This window comes from Balaenoptera ricei, chromosome 11 (assembly GCF_028023285.1).
Source record: "Balaenoptera ricei isolate mBalRic1 chromosome 11, mBalRic1.hap2, whole genome shotgun sequence".
In the NCBI taxonomy this organism is placed as follows: Eukaryota; Metazoa; Chordata; class Mammalia; order Artiodactyla; family Balaenopteridae; genus Balaenoptera; species Balaenoptera ricei.
The window spans coordinates 62552122-62576532 of record NC_082649.1 but is presented as its reverse complement, the minus strand read 5'-3'; the positions used below and the strand labels follow the sequence as shown (position 1 = coordinate 62576532).

The 24411-nt window shown below is 42.2% G+C and overlaps 1 protein-coding gene across 3 annotated transcripts in view; it reads left to right on the top strand.

Annotated features, from left to right (window-relative positions):
- CCR8 (C-C motif chemokine receptor 8) overlaps nt 1-13375 on the top strand; it is a 52357-nt gene extending 38982 nt beyond the window's left edge. Inside the window, exons 3-4 of one of the 3 annotated variants that reach the window (XM_059937605.1) lie at nt 8654-8767; nt 12133-13375. In XM_059937605.1, the coding sequence (XP_059793588.1) occupies nt 8654-8767; nt 12133-13224 (1206 nt within the window). In that variant the 3' untranslated portion in view covers nt 13225-13375. Of the gene's footprint in view, nt 1-8611; nt 8768-9009; nt 9128-12132 lie in introns of those variants that run through there. The other 2 variants (XM_059937604.1, XM_059937606.1) reach the window with 2 other exon arrangements.
- The last annotated feature ends 11036 nt before the right edge of the window (nt 13376-24411 follow it).

Below are 24411 nucleotides of genomic sequence, written 5' to 3'. Positions count from 1 at the left end.
GCTCCTCTCCTGGCGCCCTGTCCCCACCCTCTCTCTGGTGTTGGTGCAGGATGGAGAGCTCCTGGACCACAAGGCTCCAACTTGCCCACCCCTCCCTGAGTCACTAACCACAAGGCTGCCACACAGGAAATTTGTGAAAATGAGAATTCATGCCTCTTGAACCCAGGCAGTACAGACCTTTTTCAATGTTTCATCTTTGAGAGAACTTATTCTGCAAAAGCTTCCAGAACAGCACCCCTGGGAGTTTGATGGGAAATGGGATATCTACATGATCTCAAAGAATCTCTCACAAATGGCTTGTTAAGTAAAGGGAAAAATAGCAACTTTACTACTGGCGGACATTTGAATGAAGTGAACAAGGTTGATATCACCAACGCTGGACTAATGGACATCATGTGTCCCCTGAGAAGGACTCATCATTTCTGTGGTGTTCCTGCCAAAAATGTTTAACCTGGACCTAATCACAAGGAAACATCAGACAAATCCAAATTGAGGGACATTCTGAAAAATAACTGGTCTGTATTCTTTTAAAAATGTCAATGTCTTAAAAAACAGAGAGGCAGAGGCCGTTTCCAATCAAAGGAGAGTAAAAGGACTTGACAGTACAATCCTTGCATGACCCTGGGTTGGATCCTGAACCAGGGGATGAAAAAGTACTATAAAGGTCATTACTGTGACCATTGGTGAGATTGTAAAATAGACTTCTTAGAGAGTAGTACTGTGTTAACGTTAAATTTCTTGATAACAGTACCACGGTGACGTAAGAGAATGTCCTTGTTTTTAAGAAATTCACACTGAAGGGTTTAGGGATGAAGGAACATGATGCCAAAATTTTCAACTGATTTAGAAAAAAAATATGTATATATCACATATATAGAGAGAGAAAGAGCAAGTGTGTCGAAATGTTAACACTTGGTGAATCTTGGAGAAGAATATAGCAATTCTTTGTGTATTCTTGCAACCTTTCTTTTCTGGATATTATTTCAAAATAATAAGCTAAAAAATATTTACGTCCATGCCTAGCAAATGGAAAACCACAAAGGTAAAATGATAAGGATCACCTAGGTGGTTAATATAAAGTATAGTTATTAACACGTATTTGGTGCTAGATGTCTTCAGAGGAAATTGCTTATCTTCTTAACCCTTTGAGAAAGGGATCATCACCTGACGTGTACAGATGAAAATGATGAGGGCTACAGAGGTGAAATAAAACACTCAAGCAAATCACTGAGTGGGATTTCACTCAGGTCTTTGTGACTCCAAAGCCTTCAGGTACCACAAATTCCCTGGGATGTGACCCTGACAAAAACTGACCAGAAGAGAAGGTGACATTTATGTCCTCTTTGTTCTAAGCTGTTGGGTCTTAATTCATCCTGCCTTTTCTAAGACCTACCTCTTGCTGCCTGCCTTGGAAGTAGTGAGTGGAGACCAAAAAAAAAAGGGCAAGATGTGAGTTGAGTCTGGTGGGGAAGACAGTCCAAAGAACATGAGGGTGGATGTGGACAAGATCTACAGTGAGAAGCAAGGGTTTCTGGCAACCCAGAGGAGAAGGAAGTTGATTCTGACTGCCCTGATGGCTTTGGGTAGCTTACTCCATTTCTGATGAGGATTGATGGATGTGAGAGAAGAGGCACTGGTGTCCAAGTGGACAGTATAACCTGGATTGGTACCAGTTCTGCCTCTTAGGAGCCATGCAGATCTTGGAAAAGTTGGCTAAAATACCTGCAGGGTTGATCTGAGAATTGGATTTAGTGTAAGTGAAATGCTAGTGTGACTGGTTCAGCATCTCTTTTAGGAGCTGGTGTGGCCTTTTGGGATCTGGGAGTAGCTAAAAAGAAAACAGAGGTTGGTAGAGATCATATTGATGTTACTGTGTCTTTGGTCATCAAGGAAACTAGAATAGAGGTGTCCCCAGCCTGGTTCCAAAATGGATATTCTGAACCAAGCTTTAATGAAGGAAAAAAAAAAGAAGAGGAATAATGCATTATTTCATAAACTCCTCTTATATGCAGGGAACAGGGATGAATGGTATCAGGAGAGAAAAAGAGTAGCATCTTAACACTCTACTTTCACCCTTAACTTGGGAGTACTTTTCCTGGGGCAGGGGAGGAAGTCCTCCTAGCTTCCCTGTAAGAGTTCTCCATATGCCTGTGAGCTGCAAAGCATCCTGTCTTTGCCAAACATCCTGGTCCCTAGGTTCCTCCCACAGAATTTGGAATCAATAAAACAGACAATACCTGTAGGTACAGAGATGCAAAGGTGCCCACCCTAAGACAACACAGCCCGAGCACAGGTATCACCAGCGATGGAAATGCCCACTGCCTGAGGGCTAGTGCTCAGTCTTGGAGCAGTCTCAACCTCAGTCTCAACCTGAAGCTTAAAAGAGGAGCCCAGGGCACTCCCATAACCCCACCAAGGGCGAGATATATAAGCTATGGCTGGCTCATGAGGGGTACTCACAAAATGGAGATATTATTAAGTGAAGTCAGAATATGCCACCCCAAAATATGCCACTTTGGTATAAGGATTATTTTCAGTTAAAGGCAACTGAGAATCAATCAATACAGGAAGAGTTCTCTGCCCTTCCCTCGTATACCAAAAGCAGGGCATACGTTTCCCTTTGAGAAAGGTGCCCACTCTGTACCAGAAAAAGAAAAGTGCCTCTTATTATCAAAGATAAGAAGTTGACACCAAGTTTAGTTTGCATAAACAGACCTTATTAAAGTAGCTCTTGTCTTCTATTAGTTCTCATATATTTCCTTGTCACTTTACGACAATTTATCATCCTTTGAAGCCCAAACCTCCTTTCCTTTGTTAAAATGGTACATAAGCCCCCAAGTCTAACCACTTCTTTGAGTTTCACTCCTTTCCTGTGAACACCCATGCACCTAAACATTAATAAAAATTATGCCTTCTCTTAATCTGTCTTTTGTTAGTTTAATTTACAGACCTTCAATTACTGAGCCTAAGAGGGTAGAGGAGACTGTTTTTCTACCCAACATATGCTTAATAATGATAAACTTAGACTTCCCTTGTATACGACTTCTTGTCATGTAGATGCTTTTTATCATTGGGGGAATTCCAAGTGTGGATTAGTAAATTAATCTACAACTTAATCAGTTACAAAATGGAAATTTATCTGCTTTAAATTTGTCACTGATAGCCACTTTCTATTTCCTAAAAACTTATTATTGAAAAGACAACGTATCATTTTTTAAATATTTATTTATTTATTTATTTATTTATTGGCCGCATCGGGTCTTAGTTGCGGCACATGGGGTCTTTCGTTGCAGTGTGCAGGCTTCTCTCTAGTTGTGGCGTGCGGGCTCCAGAGCGTGCGGCTTACTAGTTGCGGCCAGAGTGCATGGGCTCCAGGGTGCATGGGCTCTGTAGTTGTGGCACGCAGCCTCCAGAGCTCATGGTCTCTTTAGTTGTGGCACGCTGGCTCTTTAGTTGTGGCACACAGGCTTATTTGCCCCGCGGCATGTGGGATCTTAGTTCCCTGACCAGGGATCGAACCGGCATCCCCTGCATTGCAAGATGGATTCTTAACCACTGGACCACCAGGGAAGTCCCAACAACATATCATTATTAAATAAAACTTTCAAAATAAAGAACAGTCTAATATTTGGCTTTAATTTCTGCCTGTTTCATTCTAGAATGTGATCACATCCATCTGTGTCTTGGCACAGACAAATGTAGCATATATGCCACCTTAATCTGCTTTTCTAATCATAAAGATTTTTCTGGATTTCTACATAGTTTTCACAATGACTTTTTCCTTTCATTATTCATCATTCTTCAGAGAGCCATTACCTCCTGGGACTCCTGTGATGAAAGTGCCATTGTTTGCTAAACCCCTAAAGGGGGGAATCATATAATTTCACCTTTTTATCTCTTCTAATGACTAGAGCAGTGCTGGGAATATGCTAGGTCCTCAGTAAGTGTTTGTAGTGTTGAAAAAAAAAAATGTTAGTAGAAGGTAAATTCTGGGAATAAAGAACCATGTAACAGGCTAAGAAGTCTAATCAGTTCATGCATACAATATAGCATAAGTTTCCTGAAAATGCAACTAAAAGTACAAATATTATACTATTAACCACACATGTTTCTCCATGTTCAACACTTCAAAGCAATATTGCAGTTGTACCTTTGATTGTATGCAGGCAATGTTCCTGACCACTCTTATACAGGAAATAAATATTTAGCAGTAAGAAAAATTGTAGCTTTTTTGGGGGGGGGTGGGTAATCTATGTGGGAAATTAAATTACATAGATGGCAAAAAGGTTTCTGATAAACTGGCTTTATTATCAATAACACATATGCTTTTATTAAACTCAGGTTTCTGTCTACCACTTTTTGTTAAGCAAATGCTTTTGTACCCTGAAAATCATGGGTGGACTTACAGTTGGAAAATGTAGAAAACCCAAAAAGATTCCCCTTAGTTTTATCCACAACTCTGTAATACTATCACATGAGAATTTAAAAAATACAGTGGCATGTGAAAAGAACCCTAGGCTATGCTTCAGAAGACCTGAGTTCCGTCTCTGGCTCAACCACCAACTTACTGCGTGTTTTTGTGGGGAGTTACTTCCTTTCTGGGCTTAATATTCCCATTTATAAAGAAAGAGTTAGGTTTGATGACCTGAGGTCACTTTCTGCCCAATGCTCTATGGCAAGTATATGTGATAGTACTAATTTATGCATTTACACTGAGAGTTGACTTAAACACAGTCTTTTCTTTCTTTTCATTTTGGAGGAAAGGAGATAGAAGATGCTGTGATCTATTATTTGTCAAGTGGAGAATTGATGTCTTCTTGCGAGGTAACTGCCTCCGAGGAGGTTATTGTAAGATCTTAAAGTGAGAGAAGGCTAGCCTAGTCCGCCAGAGGAGGTGGAGCTGCTTCTGATAGCAAAGGAGGCTCAAGGGGAACCAGCTGACCAAGGTTGTCAGATATCTAGGAAGATAACTCACATTTCGGAAGATGTCCTCCCATCTTTCCTGTCTTTAAAGGAGTTCTGACTCTGTGCTGATGAACATCTGGGGACTGCATGATTGCATCTCTAACATAAAGCTCAGGCTAGATCTCTTTGCCAGATCGATTTCCTTGGATGCACAAATCAAGCAAGATATCTGTAACTGCCTGTCAGTTTGTTCCCAGGAATCCCATGATTAACCTGCTTAGCCAGAGACATTGGCCCAACGTGTTATGTCCCAATCTGTGATTAGCTTGCCCACCCCACACTCTGTCCTAACAACGGCAGTAGCTAGCTGTCCTGCTTCAACACCCCAGGCTCTTACTGTCCCCACTGACTGTGGTGCAGTGAGCCCATTTCAACTATAGTCAGTCCCCAGCACAGCACTTTGTAAGGATTTCGGGGTTTCCTTCATCAATCTTGTTCATTCTGAGGTGAAGGGAAGTCTTCTGGACTCTTGGAGGGACATGACAGAGTTGGACTTACATGGGACTTCCCTGGTAGATCCAATCTAGCATTTCTGTGTCCTAGAGAATTTAAATTCTTTCTCTTACCTCTGTCAAAAGTTTTTTTTAAAAGCATGTCCATCCCTGAGGGTATTCCTTCCAGAACCCGGTGAATGTTTCCATGCAAGAGAAGGTGGACTTGGAGAGACCATTGATTCTGGGGGCCTTACATGACCTTGGCTGTGTAGTTTGGTACCTTCTTCTAGGATGCTGGGATCCCTGCTGTGTGCCCAAAGGTGAGGAACGAAGGTTTCTCTTTAACTCTGTCACAGTCTGTGTCTTTAGAGCCAGGGTATAGTAGTTTGAATAAAGGCCACCCAAAGATGTCAAGTCCTAATCTCTGGAATTTGTAAAAGTAACCTTATTTGGAAAAAGGGTCTTTGCAGATGTCATTAGGTCAAGGATCTTAAGATAGAGAGATTATCCTGAATTATCCAGGTGGACCCTAAATGCAATCTCATAGTAAAGACTCCTTGGTGTATAAATGAGCCCCAGAATCACCTCTGCTGACTGGGCTTGCCTCTGCCCAAGTCACGTCACTCAGTCAAACTTGGCCTCTACCAAGTGACCCAGTTTTGTGGAGTTGAGGAAACATGCAGGATGGAGGCCAGCCCACTCCCCCTGACTTCCCTCAGCCCCTACTCAGTTACCCTGCATAAAGCAAGGATGCCTGCACCAAGTCCCATGCTGTCATTCTAGCCCATCCTGGAAGTCAGCTTTGGGAGAATCCCACCAAGTCCCTTAGGCCTGCTTGGCTGAGCTGGGGAAGGGTCCACGGCTCCTTCCACAACTTCAGGTGAAACAGGTATCATAGTTCCCGCCCTCGTGATGTGAATCGGCAGTATCTGTGGGCCCTGAGTTTCATTTTCTGTGAACCATTGATCTTTGCTTATCACATACAAAACTCTTATAAAAGATCTGAGGTTTTCCCCAAACTGCATCAGCACGTAAATGATGTGGGTGAGGGGAGTTACCTAGATATGAACTCAGGCACCAGCAGATATTTCTATGAGACTAGATTGCAGACAAAAGAGATTGGATGTAGAGGTCATGAAACAAGGCGTACAGGAGTACATAAGCAGTCTAAATTGCATCTAAAGAAAGAAGTTGAAGTGTAACAGTGATGGGCGTCATCTGCATGTGAGAATTCTTACCTCGTGCCCTGTGTTTCCACGAGGAACTTCCACATCCCTCCAGGAGGGGGAGCATTAGTGGAAAGGACAGCTCTGGTTCCACCTCTCTCCTCACTTACTGCTCCTCATTGGAGGGTGATGAGCACCTATGATTGGCAGGTGGGGAGAGTTTGTCACTTGTTATCTGTTGGACCACAAAAGCCAGATGGATGGGCCCCCTTTCTCTGTTGCCTTCCTGGGACAGCCTGAACCCCACAGTAAAGGTGTTTGTGGCTGTAGACCTTTGTGTAAGTTAACTAAGTTGGTCTGGTTTTGTCAGGCCCAGTTAGGTTCTTGCCTCTCGATATTGAGGCAAGAGACTCTCTTCCATGCAGATGACCGAACTTATCCCACTGGCCTGGTCTCATCCAGCAGAAATAAACCCTGTGTTCATCACTTCACAATTCTGTTCCTGAAACGCCTCTTCTCGCCACCGTAAGGAAGAATCTGTTGTGTTTCTACACGCGAAAAATGAAATATCAGAAAGAGAAAGTTTTTAAAAATACCATTTAAAATTGCATTAAGGGGCTTCACTGGTGGCGCAGTGGTTGAGAATCTGCCTGCCAATGCAGGGGACAGGGGTTCGAGCCCTGGTCTGGGAGGATTCCACATGCCGTGGAGCAACTAGGCCCGTGAACCACAACTACTGAGCCTGCGCATCTGGAGCCTGTGCTCCGCAACAAGAGAGGCCGCGATAGTGAGAGGCCCGCACACCGCGATGAAGAGTGGCCCCCGCTTGCCACAACTAGAGAAAGCCCTCGCACAGAAACGAAGACCCAACACAGCCAAAAATAAATAAATAAATAAAATTAATTTTTTTAAAATTGCATTAAAAAAACACCTAGGAATAAACTTTAACCAAGAAGGTGAAAGACGTATACTCTGAAAACTATAAAACATTGATGAAGGAAATTGAAGATGATTCAAAGAAATGGAACGATATCTCATGCTCTTGTATTGGAAGAATCAGCCCCCTGCCCCTGAACCCCAGGCAACCACTGATCATTTACTGTTTCAATCGTTTTGCCTTTTCCAAAATGTCCTATCGTTGGAGTCATATGGCAGGTAGCCTTTTCAGACAGGCTTCTTTCACTTAACAATATACACTTAAGACTTCTATTTGTGGCTTGATAGCTGGTTTTTTAAAATCACTGAGTAACATGCCATTGTATACATTACCACAGTTTGTTTATCCATTCATCTATTGAAGGGCATCTTGGTCGATTCCAATTTTTGACAATTATAAATAAAGATGCTATAAATATTCATGCTCAGGTTTTTGTGTGGATATGTTTTCAGCTCATTTGGGTAAAAATCAGGAGCATGATTACTGGATTATATGGTAAGCCTATTCTAGCTTTATAAGAAATTACCAAACTGTCTTCCAAAGTGATTATACCAGTTTGCATTTCCATCAGCAATAAATGAGAGCTCCTCTTAATCTTCTCCCTCTCCAGCATTTGGTGTTTTGATTTTAGCCATTCTTCCACATCACAAGTGTGTGGTGGTAACTCACTGTTGCTTTAACTTACAATTCCCTAGTGAAATAATGTTTTATCACATGCTAATTTGCCATCTGTATGTGTTCTTTGGTGAGATCTATTTTTTAATTTTTAGTTTTTTTGTTTTTTTGTGTGTGTTGTCACTTATATATGATTTTTAAGCATTTTTTTTGAAAAATTGAAGTATAGTTGATGTACAATATTACATGTCACAGGTGTACACTATAGTGATTCACAATTTCTAAAAGTTAGACTCCATTTATAGTTATTATAAAATATTGGCTCTATTCTCCATGTGTACATGATATCCTTGTAGCTTATTTTATACCTAATCGTTCATACCTCTTAATTCCCTACCCCTACATTGCCCCTCCCCGCTTGCCTCTCCCCATTGGTAACCACTAGTTTGTTCTCTATATGAGATCATTTTTTTAAACTTTTTAAATCATTGCAGGGTGCGATAGTAGACCCACCCCTATTCTGCCACTCACCACAGATAACATACCTGCAGAGAAGCTGTTCTCGACTGAGCAGCACACATGACAGCGCAGACTCTGAGAAAAGGGAATTAGCAACACTGAAAACCTCTGGAAAGAAGGCTCTAATTAAGGTATGTATTAATAAGCATCCTTGGGGAAGAAGGATATAAGAAGCAGGGACAGTTTTATGTCCCTGGGGGCAGGCAAAGGGAAGACCATGATTTCAGAAATCTGGCACAAGAGGTGACTTTTTTTTTTTCTTTGCATATCCCCAGAGTTTATAAACCCTGCATATGTCTTAATAGCTGTCCATGGCTCTGGTGGAGGAAAGAAAGCCATGCCATTTTTCTCTGCAGGATGCTAGGAGGGTGTCAAAGCTCCTCCAAGAGTGGGAAGGTGGATAAGAAAAGATCCCTCCTGTCACCAGGCATCTGGGGAGGAACCTGTCCATTTGCTGCGTACAGTGCATCTGTGAGATAACGGGAAGACATGTGGGTATTATTCTCAAGGAACAAAGCTGGCAAGCAAACTTTCACCCCTAACTAGATGCTAACTTAAATGACCTCAGGCACGTCCCACCAAACCCTGAAAAGCGTTCTTAGCCCCCTTCCACGGAGGGGAACCTGAAACTCAGTTTGAAAAACAAGTCCAAGTTTACTCTGCTACAAACTAATCTAGAACTTGGAAGTCAGGTGGTTTAGATTCTAAAAGATAGGGGCTTTTTACTCTTTTTTTTTAACACACGAAATAGAGAAATATGGAAAAGAACAAGGATTGGAGTAGACAGATGTGGTTTTTGAGCCCTGACTCTAATCTCTCACCCTCTGTGTAACTTCAAGCACTGGACAGAAGCTGAGATTCGGTATAATCGTAACTCCAGGAATAGAAAGGAGATATTAGTGCCTGCTTCATAGGGATTCAAGAGGAATAAATGAGGTGATGCATCTAAAATTCCTGGTCAACTGTGATAAATGGTAGAGCTTGCTAATACTTTCCACAGATTTTAATGATAAAAGAGCACGGGGGAACTGTGGAGTGGGCATCAGTAGGAAGGATCTGGGGAAGAAAATGAGTTGAAGACCTCCTCATAGTCCAGGATCTTAAGAGAGCAGAAGAGAAGGACCATGAAATGGAAATTGTTTTGAAAAATAACTGTAAAAGACAAGTAGGGAGGAAGGTGTAGGAGGGGAGACTGTTGTTTTGAAAGTTGCTGGCCACATAAAAAAGAGACCCACCTCCGTACTTCAGAAACTGTTTTAAAATCTATTTTGCGTACATAGTGAAATTAGTATTTTAAAAATGGCTAACTTGCTTCGCATTTCAAATTATAGAAATGTGGCATAGTGGATAGGGATGTCTGAATGTTCAATAATCAAATGCCTTGGAAAAATAATAAGTCTAGGTTGAAATTGCCTTGAATGTAAATATCAGTTTGAGGAGAATGATCATGTTTTTGTTTGTTTGTTCGTTTTTCTGAAAACGAATTTATTAATGTCTCTCTGTAAGTGAACCAAGTGGATGTACAGCAGCAAGAAACAGAGCATTGAAAATCAGCTATACCCCATTATAAAGAAAATTTTTTTAAAAAATCAAACACAGTGAGAGACAGATAAATACTTACAAAATACATTCAGGGGGTGTGATGCAACCGGGATTGACCACACTAAAACCACAGCTGGATGAGACCTAAGGCTGGACACTGGTGGGGCTGAGAGAATTGGTGAGGATGGGTCAGCAAATGTAGCCACTTAAGAGTAATACTGCCTGCCCCCCATTCCATGGGTCCTAAAACTCCAGGTGCAGGGGAACCGTCCTACCGCTGAAACATGCATGGGACACCCAGAGGATGGTACATCGTCTGATTGGGAAGAGTGTGGAAAAGTCGCCTCATCTCCTCATTTCTTGGTGCTCGCGTTCTCCCCACGGGCCTCTTTCCTAACAATCTCCCCACTTGGGGAATGCGCACCTTCAACATCCTGTTTCAAACAGTTTGGAATTTGTCTGGAGGATGAAGGGGAATGGGGGGAACCAATGAGAGACAAGCCCTAGGTGTTTGGACAGGCACATGTCACTCTAATTTCCAATCAGGAAGACGAGTTGACCAAAGGCTCAGCTTGCCCCCGGAATCAGATTAGGGCTTGCAGCAATCCTGCTGTTTTGGGGCCAGCTCCTACAAAAGCAAGTTAAAAAATGGAGGTAGGGGTACTGCAACTCACAAACCTGCAGGGTTGTAAATGATACCTATCGTCAAAAAATGTCTTGAGGAAAGTCATCAAAAAGGGCTTGAAAACAAGGCAGAATTGCAGGAAAGGGATTTCAAGAGGTTGATTCGAGTCGCCATTGAAGCACATGAAAAGCGGCTGAACTTTGCCATTGCTGCAGTTGGCCAAAAAGGGCGTATGCGTCTTTCCTGAATATAAGAGAATGATCATGTTTTAAATGTTGAATCTTCCTTTCACTTTATCTCTATTGCAGAAGGAAGGAAGGGAGGAAAAGGAAAAGAATCAAAAGCAAATATGGCAGTATGCTAGCAGTTGCTAATTCTGAGGGGTAGAACTATTTTAAAATAGGTATTTAAGTTTTCTTTATGAATTTTGGCTTTTCTTGTCCCACACAACCCCTCTGTATTAGTCAGCCCAGGCAGATTTTAGCTTTTAAAAAATGCTAAGAGGCTTTACTTTTTAGAGAAGTTTTAAGTTTACAGAAAATTTGAAAATTTGGGTAGAAAAGGCAGAGAGGTCGCATGTAGCCCCTGTATTAGTCTGTTTAAGCTGCCATCACAAAATGTCACAGGCTGGGTGGCTTAAATGACAGGAATTTATTTTCTCACAGTTCTGGAGGCTAGAAGTCCAAGAGCAAGGTGCTGACAAATTGGATTTCTGGTGAGAGCCTCCTGGGCTGCCTTCACACTTTGTCCTCATCTTACAAGGACACCAGTCCGATTGGATTAGGGCCCCATCTGATGATCTCATTTAACCTAAATTACCTCCTTAATGGCCTGTCTCCAAATATAGTGACATTGGGAGTGTCTTGGTCAGTTTGGGCTCCTATAAAGAATACCATAGACTGGGTGGCTGACAAACAACAAATTTATTTCTCACAGTTCTAGAGTCTGGGAAGTCCAAGAGGAAGGTACCAGAACAGTCAGGTTCTGGTGAGAGCCCTCTTCCAGATTGCAAACTACCAAATTCCCATTGTATCCTCACAAACCCTAGAGCAGAGAGAGGAAGCAAGCTCTCCTGTGATTCTTATAAGGGCACTCATCCCATTCATGAGGGCTCCACCCTTATGACCTCACCTAATCCAATCACTTTGCAAAGGCTCCACCTCCTAATACCATCACAATGGGGGTAGGGTTTCAACATACAAATTTTGGAAGGACACAGTTAGACCATAACAGGACTTTAGGGCTTCAACACATGAACTTGGAAGGGGCAGGAGGCACAATTCAATCCATACTTTTAAATAAAAATATTGTTAAATGAATCTCTCTTAGGTGCCTCTGTGGCCAAGTCTTCCTGCCTTGATGGATTATACACTTGAGCCCAATGTGACAATAACTGACTACTACTATCCTGATATCATCTCAAGCCCCTGTGATGGGGAACTTATCCAAAGAGATAGCAAGTTGCTTCTTGCCATCTTTTACTGCCTCCTGTTTGTATTTGGTCTTCTGGGAAACAGCCTGGTCATCCTGGTCCTTGTCACCTGCAAGAAGCTGAGGAGCATCACAGATATATACCTCTTGAACCTGGCCCTGTCTGACTTGCTTTTTGTCTTCTCCTTCCCCTTTCAGACCCACTATCAGCTGGACCAGTGGGTGTTTGGGGCTGTAATGTGCAAGGTGGTCTTTGGCTTTTATTACATTGGCTTCTTTAGCAGCATGTTCTTTATCACCCTCATGAGCGTGGACAGGTACCTGGCAGTTGTCCGTGCTGTATACGCCATGAAAGTGAGGACGACCAGAATGGGCATAGCCCTGAGTCTGGCAGTGTGGCTGATTGCCCTCGTGGCCACCAGCCCATTACTAGTATTTTACCAAGAGGCCTCTGAAGATGGTGTTCTACAGTGTTACTTGTATTACAAGAAAGAGACGCTGAAGTGGAAGATCTTCATCCACTTTGAAATGAATATCTTAGGCCTGTTGATCCCATTCACCATCCTTATGTTCTGCTATATTAGCATCCTGCACCAGCTGAAGAGTTGCCAGAACCACAACAAGACCAAGGCCATCAAGCTCGTTCTCATTGTGGTGGTTGTCTCTTTACTCTTCTGGGTCCCGTTCAATGTAATACTCTTCCTTACTTCCCTGCACAGCATGCACATCTTGGATGGATGCATCATGAGCCAGCGGTTGATCTATGCCACCCATGTCACAGAAACCATTTCCTTCATCCACTGCTGTGTGAACCCTATTATCTATGCGTTCATGGGCGAGAAGTTCAAGAAACACCTCTCAGAAATATTTCAGAAAAGTTGCAGCTACATCTTCCTCTACATAGGGAGACAAATCTCTAGGGAGGCGTGGGAAAGGTCATCCTCCTATCAGCACTCCTCCCATTCCTCCAGTATAGACTACATTTTGTGAGGCAGGTGCCTTAGAGCAGCCCTCTGCCTCCATCACCCGTCTTCTTTCAGGAGACAAAAAATGATTCACACTGGAGTCTGAGACTAAGTGAAGGGAGACTCTTAGAAATTTGGCTACAGACACAAGACTTATTTCATGATATTCAAGGAATTCCTACTATTGCAAATTAATCTTCTCAACTTTCAAAAACTTTGTTACTATTTTCTGAAAAGAGTCTATATATTTCACTATGAATTGTAATGTTAGCTCTAGGGATTTTTTTTTTCCTTAGTTTTTGGAGTATCTTTATCAAATACCAAATTAAATTTTACTAAATGCTTTTTCCTTATCTATTGAAGTGATCGTGTAGTTTTCCTCCATTATTCTGTTAATTTGGTGAACTATATTGATTGATTTTCTTATTTTAAATCAACCTGTATTTTCCCTGGAAAAAATGACCTCATGGTTATGATCATTTTAATAAATAATTGGATTATCTTGGGATTTTCGTATCTGTGTTCATGAGAGATCTTGTCCTGTAATTTTTCTTTCTTATAATGTCCTGGCCATGTTTGGCCCCCAGAACAAAGGGTGGATTGTATTATACGTCAATTATAACGTAATAAAAAAATGCAAGTCCCCCTCCCCCACACACAACAAAACCAACCAACCTGACAACTCTTCAACAGGGCCTGTAATACCCTGCAAAGATTGTCTCCCTTTTCTCTTTACTTGTGCTGGTCCAGCCACTCTGGCCTCCCTTCAATCCTGGGAGATTGATCTCCACGATTTATTCAAATGGTTCTTCCTCTCAATTTGTGTGTGTGTCTTTTTCTCCCTGAACTCTAGTTAACTGAGTGTTAATACTTTTCTTATCCATATCTTGTAGCTTTATTTTATATTTTCTGTTTTTTAAAGAGTTCTTTAATTTGCTCTTCCAATTTTCTAATTCATGTTTTAGCTATATTCCATCTATTATGCTCTCATTTCAGCTATTATATATATATGTGTGTAGATATATATATATACGTATATAATGTGCTCCTTATTTCAACTATTATATTTTTCATGCTGGCACGGTGATGGCCTTGATACTTGCTGGGTTGAAATGATGAGGTCAGATAGAATCATGCTGTGTGTAACCTTTTTTTAAAAAAAATTTTATTGGAGTATAGTTGATTTACAATGTTGTGTTAGTTTCAGGTGTACTCCCCTCTGTTTCTTTTTCTTTTTTAAAAAAATTAATTATTTATTATTTATTTTTGGCTGTGTTGGGTCTTCGTTGCTGCACACAGGCTTTCTCTAGTTGCGGCGAGCAGGGGCTACTCTTTGTTGCGGTGCGCAGGCTTCTCATTGCAGTGGCTTCCCTTGTTGCAGAGCACAGGCTCTAGGCGAGTGGGCTCAGTAGTTGTGGCTCACGGGCTCTAGAGTGCAGGCTCAGTAGTTGTAGCACACGGGCTTAGTTGCTCCGCGGCATGTGGGATCTTCCCGGACCAGGGCTCGAACCCGTGTCTCCTGCATTGGCAGGTGGATTCTTAACCTCTGTGCCACCAGGGAAGTGCCCCGTCTGTTTCTTAAAAGGAATTCCTGACACCAAACTCAGCCTGGTGGCTTTGTGTGTTCCTTGCTGAGGCAAGCCTCTACTCTTTGCCATTAGCTGTATGCAAAAGGATTTATATATTTGAAACAAATAATCAGCTGACTACTGGGCTATGTTGAGTCAGATTTAGATGACTCTGCTCAAGCCACATCCATGATGGCAGCTATCCTGTCCATGTAATAGATACCAAGATCAAGCCACAGCAAGTTCATTTAAGAGCGTGAACCAATTTTTAAGTATCTTGACAGATATACTTGCAGGTGAGATGATATAGGAGAAAATAATTATAATACATGAAAAACATGTTTTGAATTTTATAAAAGGCATTATAATTGGCCTTCACGTAGCTCTGCTAATGGAGGAAACGTATATAAATAATCTTAAACGGCAAAAGCAAAATGCCGTTAAACCCTAGGTCTGAAGTGCATTGGAATTTACTTTCTCAAAGCAATAGCAAATTACCTTTCTAATAATAGATGGTTTTATTAAATATTAAAAGTGGCTAGTGTTTACTCGAGTTCATCCTGACTTGTCCTGATACATCCTGAGTGTCAGGGGAGTCAACCTGAAATGGAACATTTGCTAGAAATAATCCACCAAACAAAGAATAATCCGTATGTGTTTCATCTAGAGATGACTATAAAAAAAAAAAAGAGAGAAATGATGAGGTCAGGAGGCATATGGGGAAGGGAACAGAGGGACATTCACATTTTTAGGCACCTACTCTGAGCTGGGCACTTAACTGGCATTTTCTCATTAATCTTCAAAGAGCCCTTCAGGATGATTATTGTTAACCTAAGAGGCTGCCAAATCAGAATCCCAGAGCATGATGTCTCCAAAGCCACGGAGTTCCCCCCTACCTCCTGCAAGTGCACTGTCTTCTCACACGTGCCCTGTGCTCCTTAGCTGGGCTGCCCCGCTGCCTGGCCTGGAGTAGGCTGAGTTCTGCAGGACACGACTCTGAGTTCAGCCAGCCCCTCGGAGGGGCCTCCACCTAGGGCACCACCAGACTGGACCAGCTCGATGGTCGGGGTGTGAATTGGGGAGGGGTCTCCTCTACGTGCTACTGGACTGCTGCCTGCCAGGATTTTTCTCTCTCCAACCCAGCAAAGACCATTTGGAGCGGCCAACACTTGTGAAGTGGGATGTATCTCTGGATCTTGAACCATGCTGGCCTTTCCTGATAGGACATTGCAGGGGACACCTTGGAATTCCTGTCCTGGACCCTGCTCCTCACTTACAAGCCAGCCTAAAGTAACCTCTCTGCATGTCAAGGCAGTCATGTATAAGATGAGGTTGAAGATGGTGATGATGATGCTATCTGTCTTGCCTTCTCCATAGGACTGCCTGATGTCCCACCTGTAACCTGTAAACATCTTTGTACACATAAAAGGTTAAGTATTATTAATATAATAAAAATACACAGCACATAGCCTTCTACTAGCTGTGCAACTTTGGACAGCTTACTTTAACTGTTCTGTGCTTCAGTTTCCCTACATGTAAAATGCAGACAGTAATAATGCATACCTCTGATTTCTGTGAGACGGTTGGTTATATAGGGTTATGCGCTGTGTCTAACGCCACCTACCGTTCACTAGCTGGCAGTAACAAGAGTCTCCTACAGCAAGATTGAAAGAATGGGAGATCATTCCTGTGTGTATCTGGTATATGTGTGTGGTATGTTAAGAATGTGTCTGTCAAGGAAAGGCTGAAAAACTGTTCCAGATTAAAGAAATATATGATCTTAAATTGGATTCTGGATCCAGGGGAAAATGCTCTGAAGGATGGTTTAGGAACAATTGGTGAAATTTTAATTTGGACTATTTATGAGATAGCATAAGTATTAAAAGCGATAAAACAGGGCTTCCCTGGTGGCGCAGTGGTTAAGAATCTGCCTGCCAATGCAGGGGACACGGGTTCAAGCCCTGGTCTGGGAAGATCCCACATGCTGCAGAGCAACTAAGCCTGTGCGCCACAACTACTGAGCCTGTGCTCTAGAGCCCGCAAGCCACAACTACTGAGCCTGCGTGCCTAGAGCCCGTGCTGGGCAACAAGAGAAGCCACCGCAATGAGAAGCCCGCGCACTGCAACGAAGAGTAGCCCCCACTGGCCGCAACTGGAGAAAGCCCGCACGCAGCAACGAAGACCCAACGCAGGCAAAAATAAAATAAATTAAATAAATAAAATAATTTTTAAAAAGGCGATAAAACAGAGAAACAGAACAGTGCCTGGGTACAGAAAGCACAACAATTAATGTTACTTGTTATTACCAACTAGGATGTAAGCCCCATGAGGTCATCGACTTTATCTGTTTTATTCACTACTGTATCCCCAAAGTCTGGAACAGTCCCTGGCACACAATATGTACTTAATTAATATTCGTTGGATGGAGAAATGAACTGGTTCCTGAAACAAGACACAGTTAAGAACTGGGGTGAGGTATCAGGGCCATCTGTCCTCACACGCAGAGATTGAGGATATCCACTCTGGTTCCTGGTCATTGTTTGTGACCCTGGTGACCCTGGCTTGCAAAACATTCTGAGATTGATTCAGTTGTTCCAGGCACATGGTTCACACAAACAAAAATGCATCTGGCAGCTCCCGAAATCAAATGCATTTGTAACTTACTAACCTGTGATTGCCTAATGTCCCTTCTAGTTCTGCTCCCCACTGCTTTGCCTGGCAGTGGGAGAGGGACTTGGGATGCGCTGGCTGCCATCCTCTCTCTGCCCCTCAGGGGACCAACACAGGCTCTGATTGGCTGAGTCTGAGCCTCAGGCCAGTGCTCATCTACCAGGAGGAAGGCTTGCCTTTGTAAGGAGGTTCAGTTGGCACATCTCAGCTGGACATCATGCTGCAGAGAGGTCTCAGGTGGCTGGTGAGGCACCGACAGGCAGCACCCCTTCTCCCAGCCCTGGCTGACCAGCCCCGGATGCTCAAGTCAGACTGGATGCCAGCCCCACCCATCACCGTGTGTACCCACGTTGTGTACAGATGCTGGCAGCTGTGAGTGTGGTCAGAGAGTCCCAGATTGAGAGAGGTGGAAGGAACCCTAGACTCCATTGACAGATGAGAAATCTGAGGCCTGGAGATACAAGATGGCCTGCCCAAGGCCACAGCAAAGCCTTAGAGCCAGGACTCCTGATTCTTAGAAGATACTCATTCAACTTGGCCATTTTGTCCTATATTGAGGGGTGGACCCTCAAACTGGGAACTTAGAGACAACATCTGGAGGTTTCTCCAGTCTTACTGATCCTGCTGAACATTTTCCATATGGGAAAGTTGGGTTGCTGATTCCCCAGAGCAAGCAGAATCAGGGAAAGAGAATCTGATTAGTGGCAACTCAAGGGAAAGCAGTGATGACAGTTTAATGTAGCATTTTCTGGACCAAAAACAAAGAACAAAAAAGGCATAATTAAAAGTGAATTGTGGCAAGAGGGATATATGTATATGTATAGCTGATTCACTTTGTTATAAAGCAGAAACTAACACACCATTGTAAAGCATTTATATTCCAATAAAGATGTAAAAAAATACAGTTTTAAAAAGCGCAAGCTTTGGAACCAAATAATATTCACTTTTTAAGTCTTCAGTTCAAAAGGAGATCACAGGAAGTTACAAAATACTCAGATCATGGGTAGATCTTAACGGTGCTGAATGGAAAAAGTAATAAATACAACGAAGACCTTAAATTTTAAAAAAAGTGAATTGTGGAGCAGAGTCAAGATGGTGGAGTAGGAGGATGTGGAGTTCGCATCTCCTCACAACTAGGGCACCTACTAGGTGCTGGTAGTGGTCCTCAGACACCTAAGGGGATGGGAGGAATCCCTGCATGACCAGGTAGGATGTGGGAGGGAAGGACAGAGGAAAGAAAGGTGAAGGTGTGACGGTACCCTGCGGGGGGCTGGGGAAGGGGAGGGTTCCCACACTCAGAGGGGCCCACTCACGGCAAAGGGATCAGCGGGGATAGAGAGGGACCTTAGGGGGATCAGAGGATTGGAGGGGAATGTGGCCAGCCTCTCCCCCACCCACTCAGGCCCTGGTGAGCCTGCTGGGGTCCCAGGCCTGAATTCCCACCCCCTGGGGCCCCCTCCGGCCGGGCAGGTCCCGCGCCTGACCCTCCTGCCCCCCCAGCACCCCCACCCCTGCCAAGACCTCTTCCAGCTGTGCCGGCCCCAGCGGGGGCACCCCTGACAGGGCTTCCTCTGGCCATGCATGTACAGGTAGACTAAGTGCCGCCTCCTCCAAGGCCTCCTCCGGCTGTGCCAGCCCCTGCAGGTGAGGCTGTGGAGGCCTGTGCCCCAGCTGACCTGCATGGGCATGTGTGCTCTGGGCCAGCTCCAGGAACAGACGCTGGTGAGAGGAACACATGCAGAGCTGGGGCTGGCACAGTGGGTCCAGAGGTCTACCTAGAGGTCTTGGAAGCCTACTGGGGAGGCGGGGGTAGGCTGTAGCTCACCGTGGGGGCAAGGACACTGACAGAGAAGGCACCAGGGAACTTTTTATTTTTTAATTTAAAAATTTTTTCATTTTCTTTATTTTCTTTTTGCTGTTCTGGTTCTGTTTTGTTTTGTTGTTTCATTTTTATTTTTTTTCTAATATATTTTTTAATTTTCTAATTTTGTTTAATTTTTTTATTCTTTGTTACTGTTCTGCTCTTTTCTGTTTGTTTTATGTTTTTTGTTTTTGTTTTTGTTTTTTTGCCATGCCACATGGCTTGTGGGGTCTTGGATCCCAGGCCAGGGCTTGGGCCTGAGCTCCTGTGGTGGGAGTGCTGAGTCCAAGCTGCTGGGCTAACAGAGAACTTCAGGTCCCAGGGAATATTAATCAGTGTGAGGTCTCCCAGAGGTCCTCATCTCGGCACCAAGACCCAGCTCCACCCAGCTGCCTGCAAACTCCAGTGCTGGACGCCTCAGGTCAAACAATCAGCAAGACAGGAACACAGCACCACCCATCAAAAAAAATGAGATGACCAAAAAAATATGTTACAGATGAAGGAGCAAGGTAAAAACCTACAAGACCAAATAAATGAAGAGGAAATAGGCAACCTACCTGAAAAAGAATTCAGAGTAATGGTAGTAAAGATGATCCAGAATATCAGAAATAGAATGGAGGCATGGATTGAGAGAATACAAGAAGTGTTTAACAAAGACCTAGATGAACTAAAGAACAAACAAACAGAGATGAACAACACAATAACTGAAATGAAAAATACTCTAGAAGGAATCAATAGCACAATAACTGAGGCAGAAAAACGAATAAGTGAGCTGGAAGATAGAATGGTGGAAATAACTGCTGAGGAGCAGAATAAAGAAAAAAGAATGAAAAGAATTGAGGACAGTCTCAGAGACCTCTTGGACAACATTAAATGCACCAACATTTGAATTATAGGGAGATAAGAAGAAGAGAAAGAGAGAGGGTCTGAGAAAATATTTGAAGAGATTAAAGTTGAAAACTTCCCTAACATGGGAAAGGAAATAGCCACCCATGTCCAGGAAGCACAGAAACTCCCATACAGGATGAAACCAAGGAGCAACATGCTGAGACACATATTAATCAAACTAACAAAAATTAAATTCAAAGAAAAAATATTAAAAGGAGCAAGGGGGGCTTCCCTGGTGGCGCAGTGGTTGAGAATCTGCCTGCCAATGCAGGGGACACGGGTTCGAGCCCTGGTCTGGGAAGATCCCACATGCCACAGAGCAACTGGGCCCGTGAGCCACAACTACTGAGCCTGAGCGTCTGGAGCCTGTGCTCCACAACAAGAGAGGCCGCGATAGTGAGAGGCCCGCGTGCCGCGATGAAGAGTGGCCCCCACTTGCCGCAACTGGAGAAAGCCCTTGCACAGAAACGAAGACCCAACACAGCCAAAAATAAATAAATAATAATAAATAAATAATAAATTAAAAAATTAAAGAAAAAACAAAAAACAAAACAAAACAAAAAAAAAGGAGCAAGGGAAAAGCAAAAAATAACATACAAAGGAATCCCTATAAGGTTATCGGCTGATTTTTCAGCAGAAACTCTGCAGGCCAGAAGGGAGTGGCAGGATATATTTAAAGTGATGAAAGGGAAAAGCCTACAACCAAGATTACTCTACCCAGCAAGGATCTCATTCAGATTCAACAGAGAAATCAAAAGCTTTATAGCAAGCAAAAGCTAAGAGAATTCAGCACCGCCAAACCAGCTTTACAACAAATGTTAAAGGAACTTCTCTAGGGAGGAAACACAAGAGAGGAAGAAGAAAAAGACCTACAAAAACAAACCCCAAACAATAAAGAAAATGGGAATAGGAACATACATATCAATAATTACCTTAAATGTAAATGTATTAAATGCTTCAACCAAAAGACACAGACTGGCTGAATGGATACAAAAAGAGACCCATATATATACTGTCTACAAGAGACCCACTTCAGACCTAGCGACACATACAGACTGAAAGTGAGGGGATGGAAAAAGATATTCCATACAAATGGAAATCAAAAGAGAGTTGTAGTAGCAATACTCGTGTCAGATAAAATAGACTTTAAAATAAAGACTGTTACAAGAGACATGGAAGGACACTACATAATGATCAAGGGATCAATCCAAGAAGATATAACAATTATAAATATTTATGCACCCAACATAGGAGCACCTCAATACATAAGGCAACTGCTAACAGCTATAAAAGGGGAAATCGACAGTAACACAAAAATGGTGGGGGCTTTAACACCCCACTTACACCAATGGACAGGTCATCAGGACAGAAAATTAATAAGGAAACACAAGCTTTAAATGACACATAGAACAGATAGACTTAATTGATATTTATAGGACATTCCATCTGAAAGCAGCAGAATACACTTTCTTCTCAAGTGCACACAGAAGATTCTCCAGGATAGATCACATCTTGGGTCACAAATCAAGCCTTCTTAAATTTAAGAAAATTGAAATTGTATAAAGCATCTTTTCTGACCACAATGCTATGAGTTTAGAAATCAATTACAGGGAAAAAAAAAACTGTAAAAAACACAAACACATGGAGGCTAAACAATACACTACTAAATAACCAAGAGATCATTGAAGAAATAAAAGAGGAAATCAAAAAATACATAGAAACAAATGACACTGAAAACACGATGACCCAAAACCTATGGGATGCAGCAAAAGCAGTCCTAAGAGGGAAGTTTATAGCAATTCAATCCTACATCAAGAAACAAGAAAAATCTCAAATAAACAGCCTAACCTTACGCCTAAAGCAACTAGAGAAAGAAGAACAAACAAAACCCAAAGTTAGTAGAAGGAAAGAAATCATAAAGATCAGAGCAGAAATAAATGAAATAGAAAAGAAGAAAACAACAGCAAAAAAATCAATGAAACTAAAAGCTGGTTCTTCGAGAAGATAAACAAAATTGATAAACCTTTAGCCAGGCTCATCAAGAAAAAAAGGGAGAGGATTCAAATCAATAAAATTACAAATGAAAAAGGAGAAATTACAACTGACACCGCAGAAATACCAAGGATCCTAAGAGACTACTACAAGCAACTCTATGCCAATAAAATGGACAGCCTGGAAGAAATGGACATATTCTTAGAAATGTACAACCTTCCGGGCTTCCCTGGTGGCGCAGTGGTTGAGAGTCTGCCTGCCAATGCAGGGGACGCGGGTTCGAGCCCTGGTCTGGGAAGATCCCACATGCCGCGGAGCAACTAGGCCCGTGAGCCACAGCTACTGAGCCTGCGCGTCTGGAGCCTGTGCTCCGCAACAAGAGAGGCCGCGATAGTGAGAGGCCCGCGCACCGCGATGAAGAGTGGCCCCGCTCGCCACAACTAGAGAAAGCCCTCGCACAGAAACGAAGACCCAACACAGCCATAAATAAATAATAAATAAATAAAATTTAAAAAAAAAAAAAGAAATGTACAACCTTCCAAGACTGAACCAGGAAGAAATAGAAAATATAAACAGAGCAAGCGTAAGTAATGAAATTGAAACTGCAATTAAAAATCGTCCAACAAACAAAAGTCCAGGACCAGATGGCTTCAGAGGTGAATTCTATTAAACATTTAGAGAAGAGCTAACACCCATCCTTCTCAAACTTCAAAAAAATTGCATAGGAAGGAATATTCCCAAGCTCATTCTACGAGACCACCATCACCCTGATACCTAAACCAGACAAAGATGTCACAAAGAAAGAAAACTACAGGCCAATATCGCTGATGAACATAGATGCAAAAATCCTTAACAAAATACAAGCAAACAGAATCCAACAACACATTAACAGGATCATACATCATGATCAATTGGGATTTATCCCAGGGATGCAAGGATTCTTCAGTATATGCAAATCAATCAGTGTGATACACCATATTAACAAATTGAAGAATAAAAACCATGTGATCATCTCAACAGATGCAGAAAAAGCTTTTGACAAAATTCAACACCCAATTATGATAAAAAACTCTCCAGAAATTGGGCATACAGTGAACGTACCTCGACATAATAAAGGCTATATATGACAAACCCACAGCAAACATCATTCTCAATGGTGAAAAACTGAAAGCATTTCCTCTAAAATCAGGAACAGGACAAGGATGTCCACTCTCGCCACTCTTATTCAACATAGTTTTGGAAGTCTTAGCCATGGCAGTCGGAGAAGAATAAGAAATAAAATGAATCCAAATAGGAAAAGAAGAAGTAAAATTGTCACTGTTTGCAGATGACATGATACTATATGTGGAAAATTCTAAAGTAGCCACCAGAAAACTACTAGAGCTAATCAATGAATTTGGTAAAGTTGCAGGATACAAAATTAACGCACAGAAATCTCTCGCTTTCCTATACACTAACAATGAAAGATCAGAAAGGGAAATTAAGGAAACAATCCCATTTACCATTACAACATAAAGAATAAAATACCTAGGAATAAATCTACCTAAGGAGGCAGAAGACCTGTTCTCAGAAAACTATAAGACACTGATGAAAGAAATCAAAGATGACAGAAAGAGATGGAGAGATATACCATGTTCTTGGATTGGAAGAATCAATATTGTGAAAATGACTATACTACCCAAAGCAATCTACAGATACAATGCAATCCCTATCAAATTTTCAGTGGCATTTTTCACAGAATTAGAACAAAAAATTTTACAATTTGTATGGAAACACAAAAGACCCTGAACAGCCAAAGCAACCTTGAAAAAGAAAAACAGAGCTGGAGAAATCAGACTCCCTGACTTGAGACTATACTACAAAGCTACAGTAATCAAGACAGTATGGTACTGGCACAAAAACAGAAATATAGATCAATGGAACAGAGCAGAAAGCCCAGAGATGAACCCACACACCTAAGGTCACCTAATCTATGACAAAGGAGCCAAGAATATACAATGGAGAAAAGACAGTCTCTTCAGTAAGTGGTGCTCGGAAAACTGGGCAGCTACATGTAAAAGAATGAAATTAGAACACTCCTTAATACCATACACAAAAATAAACTCAAAATAGATTAAAGACCTAAATGTAAGACTGGACACTACAAAATTCTTAGAGGAAAAAATAGGAAAAACACTCTTTGACATAAATCACAGTAAGATCTTTTTTGACCCACCTCCTAGCATAATGGAAA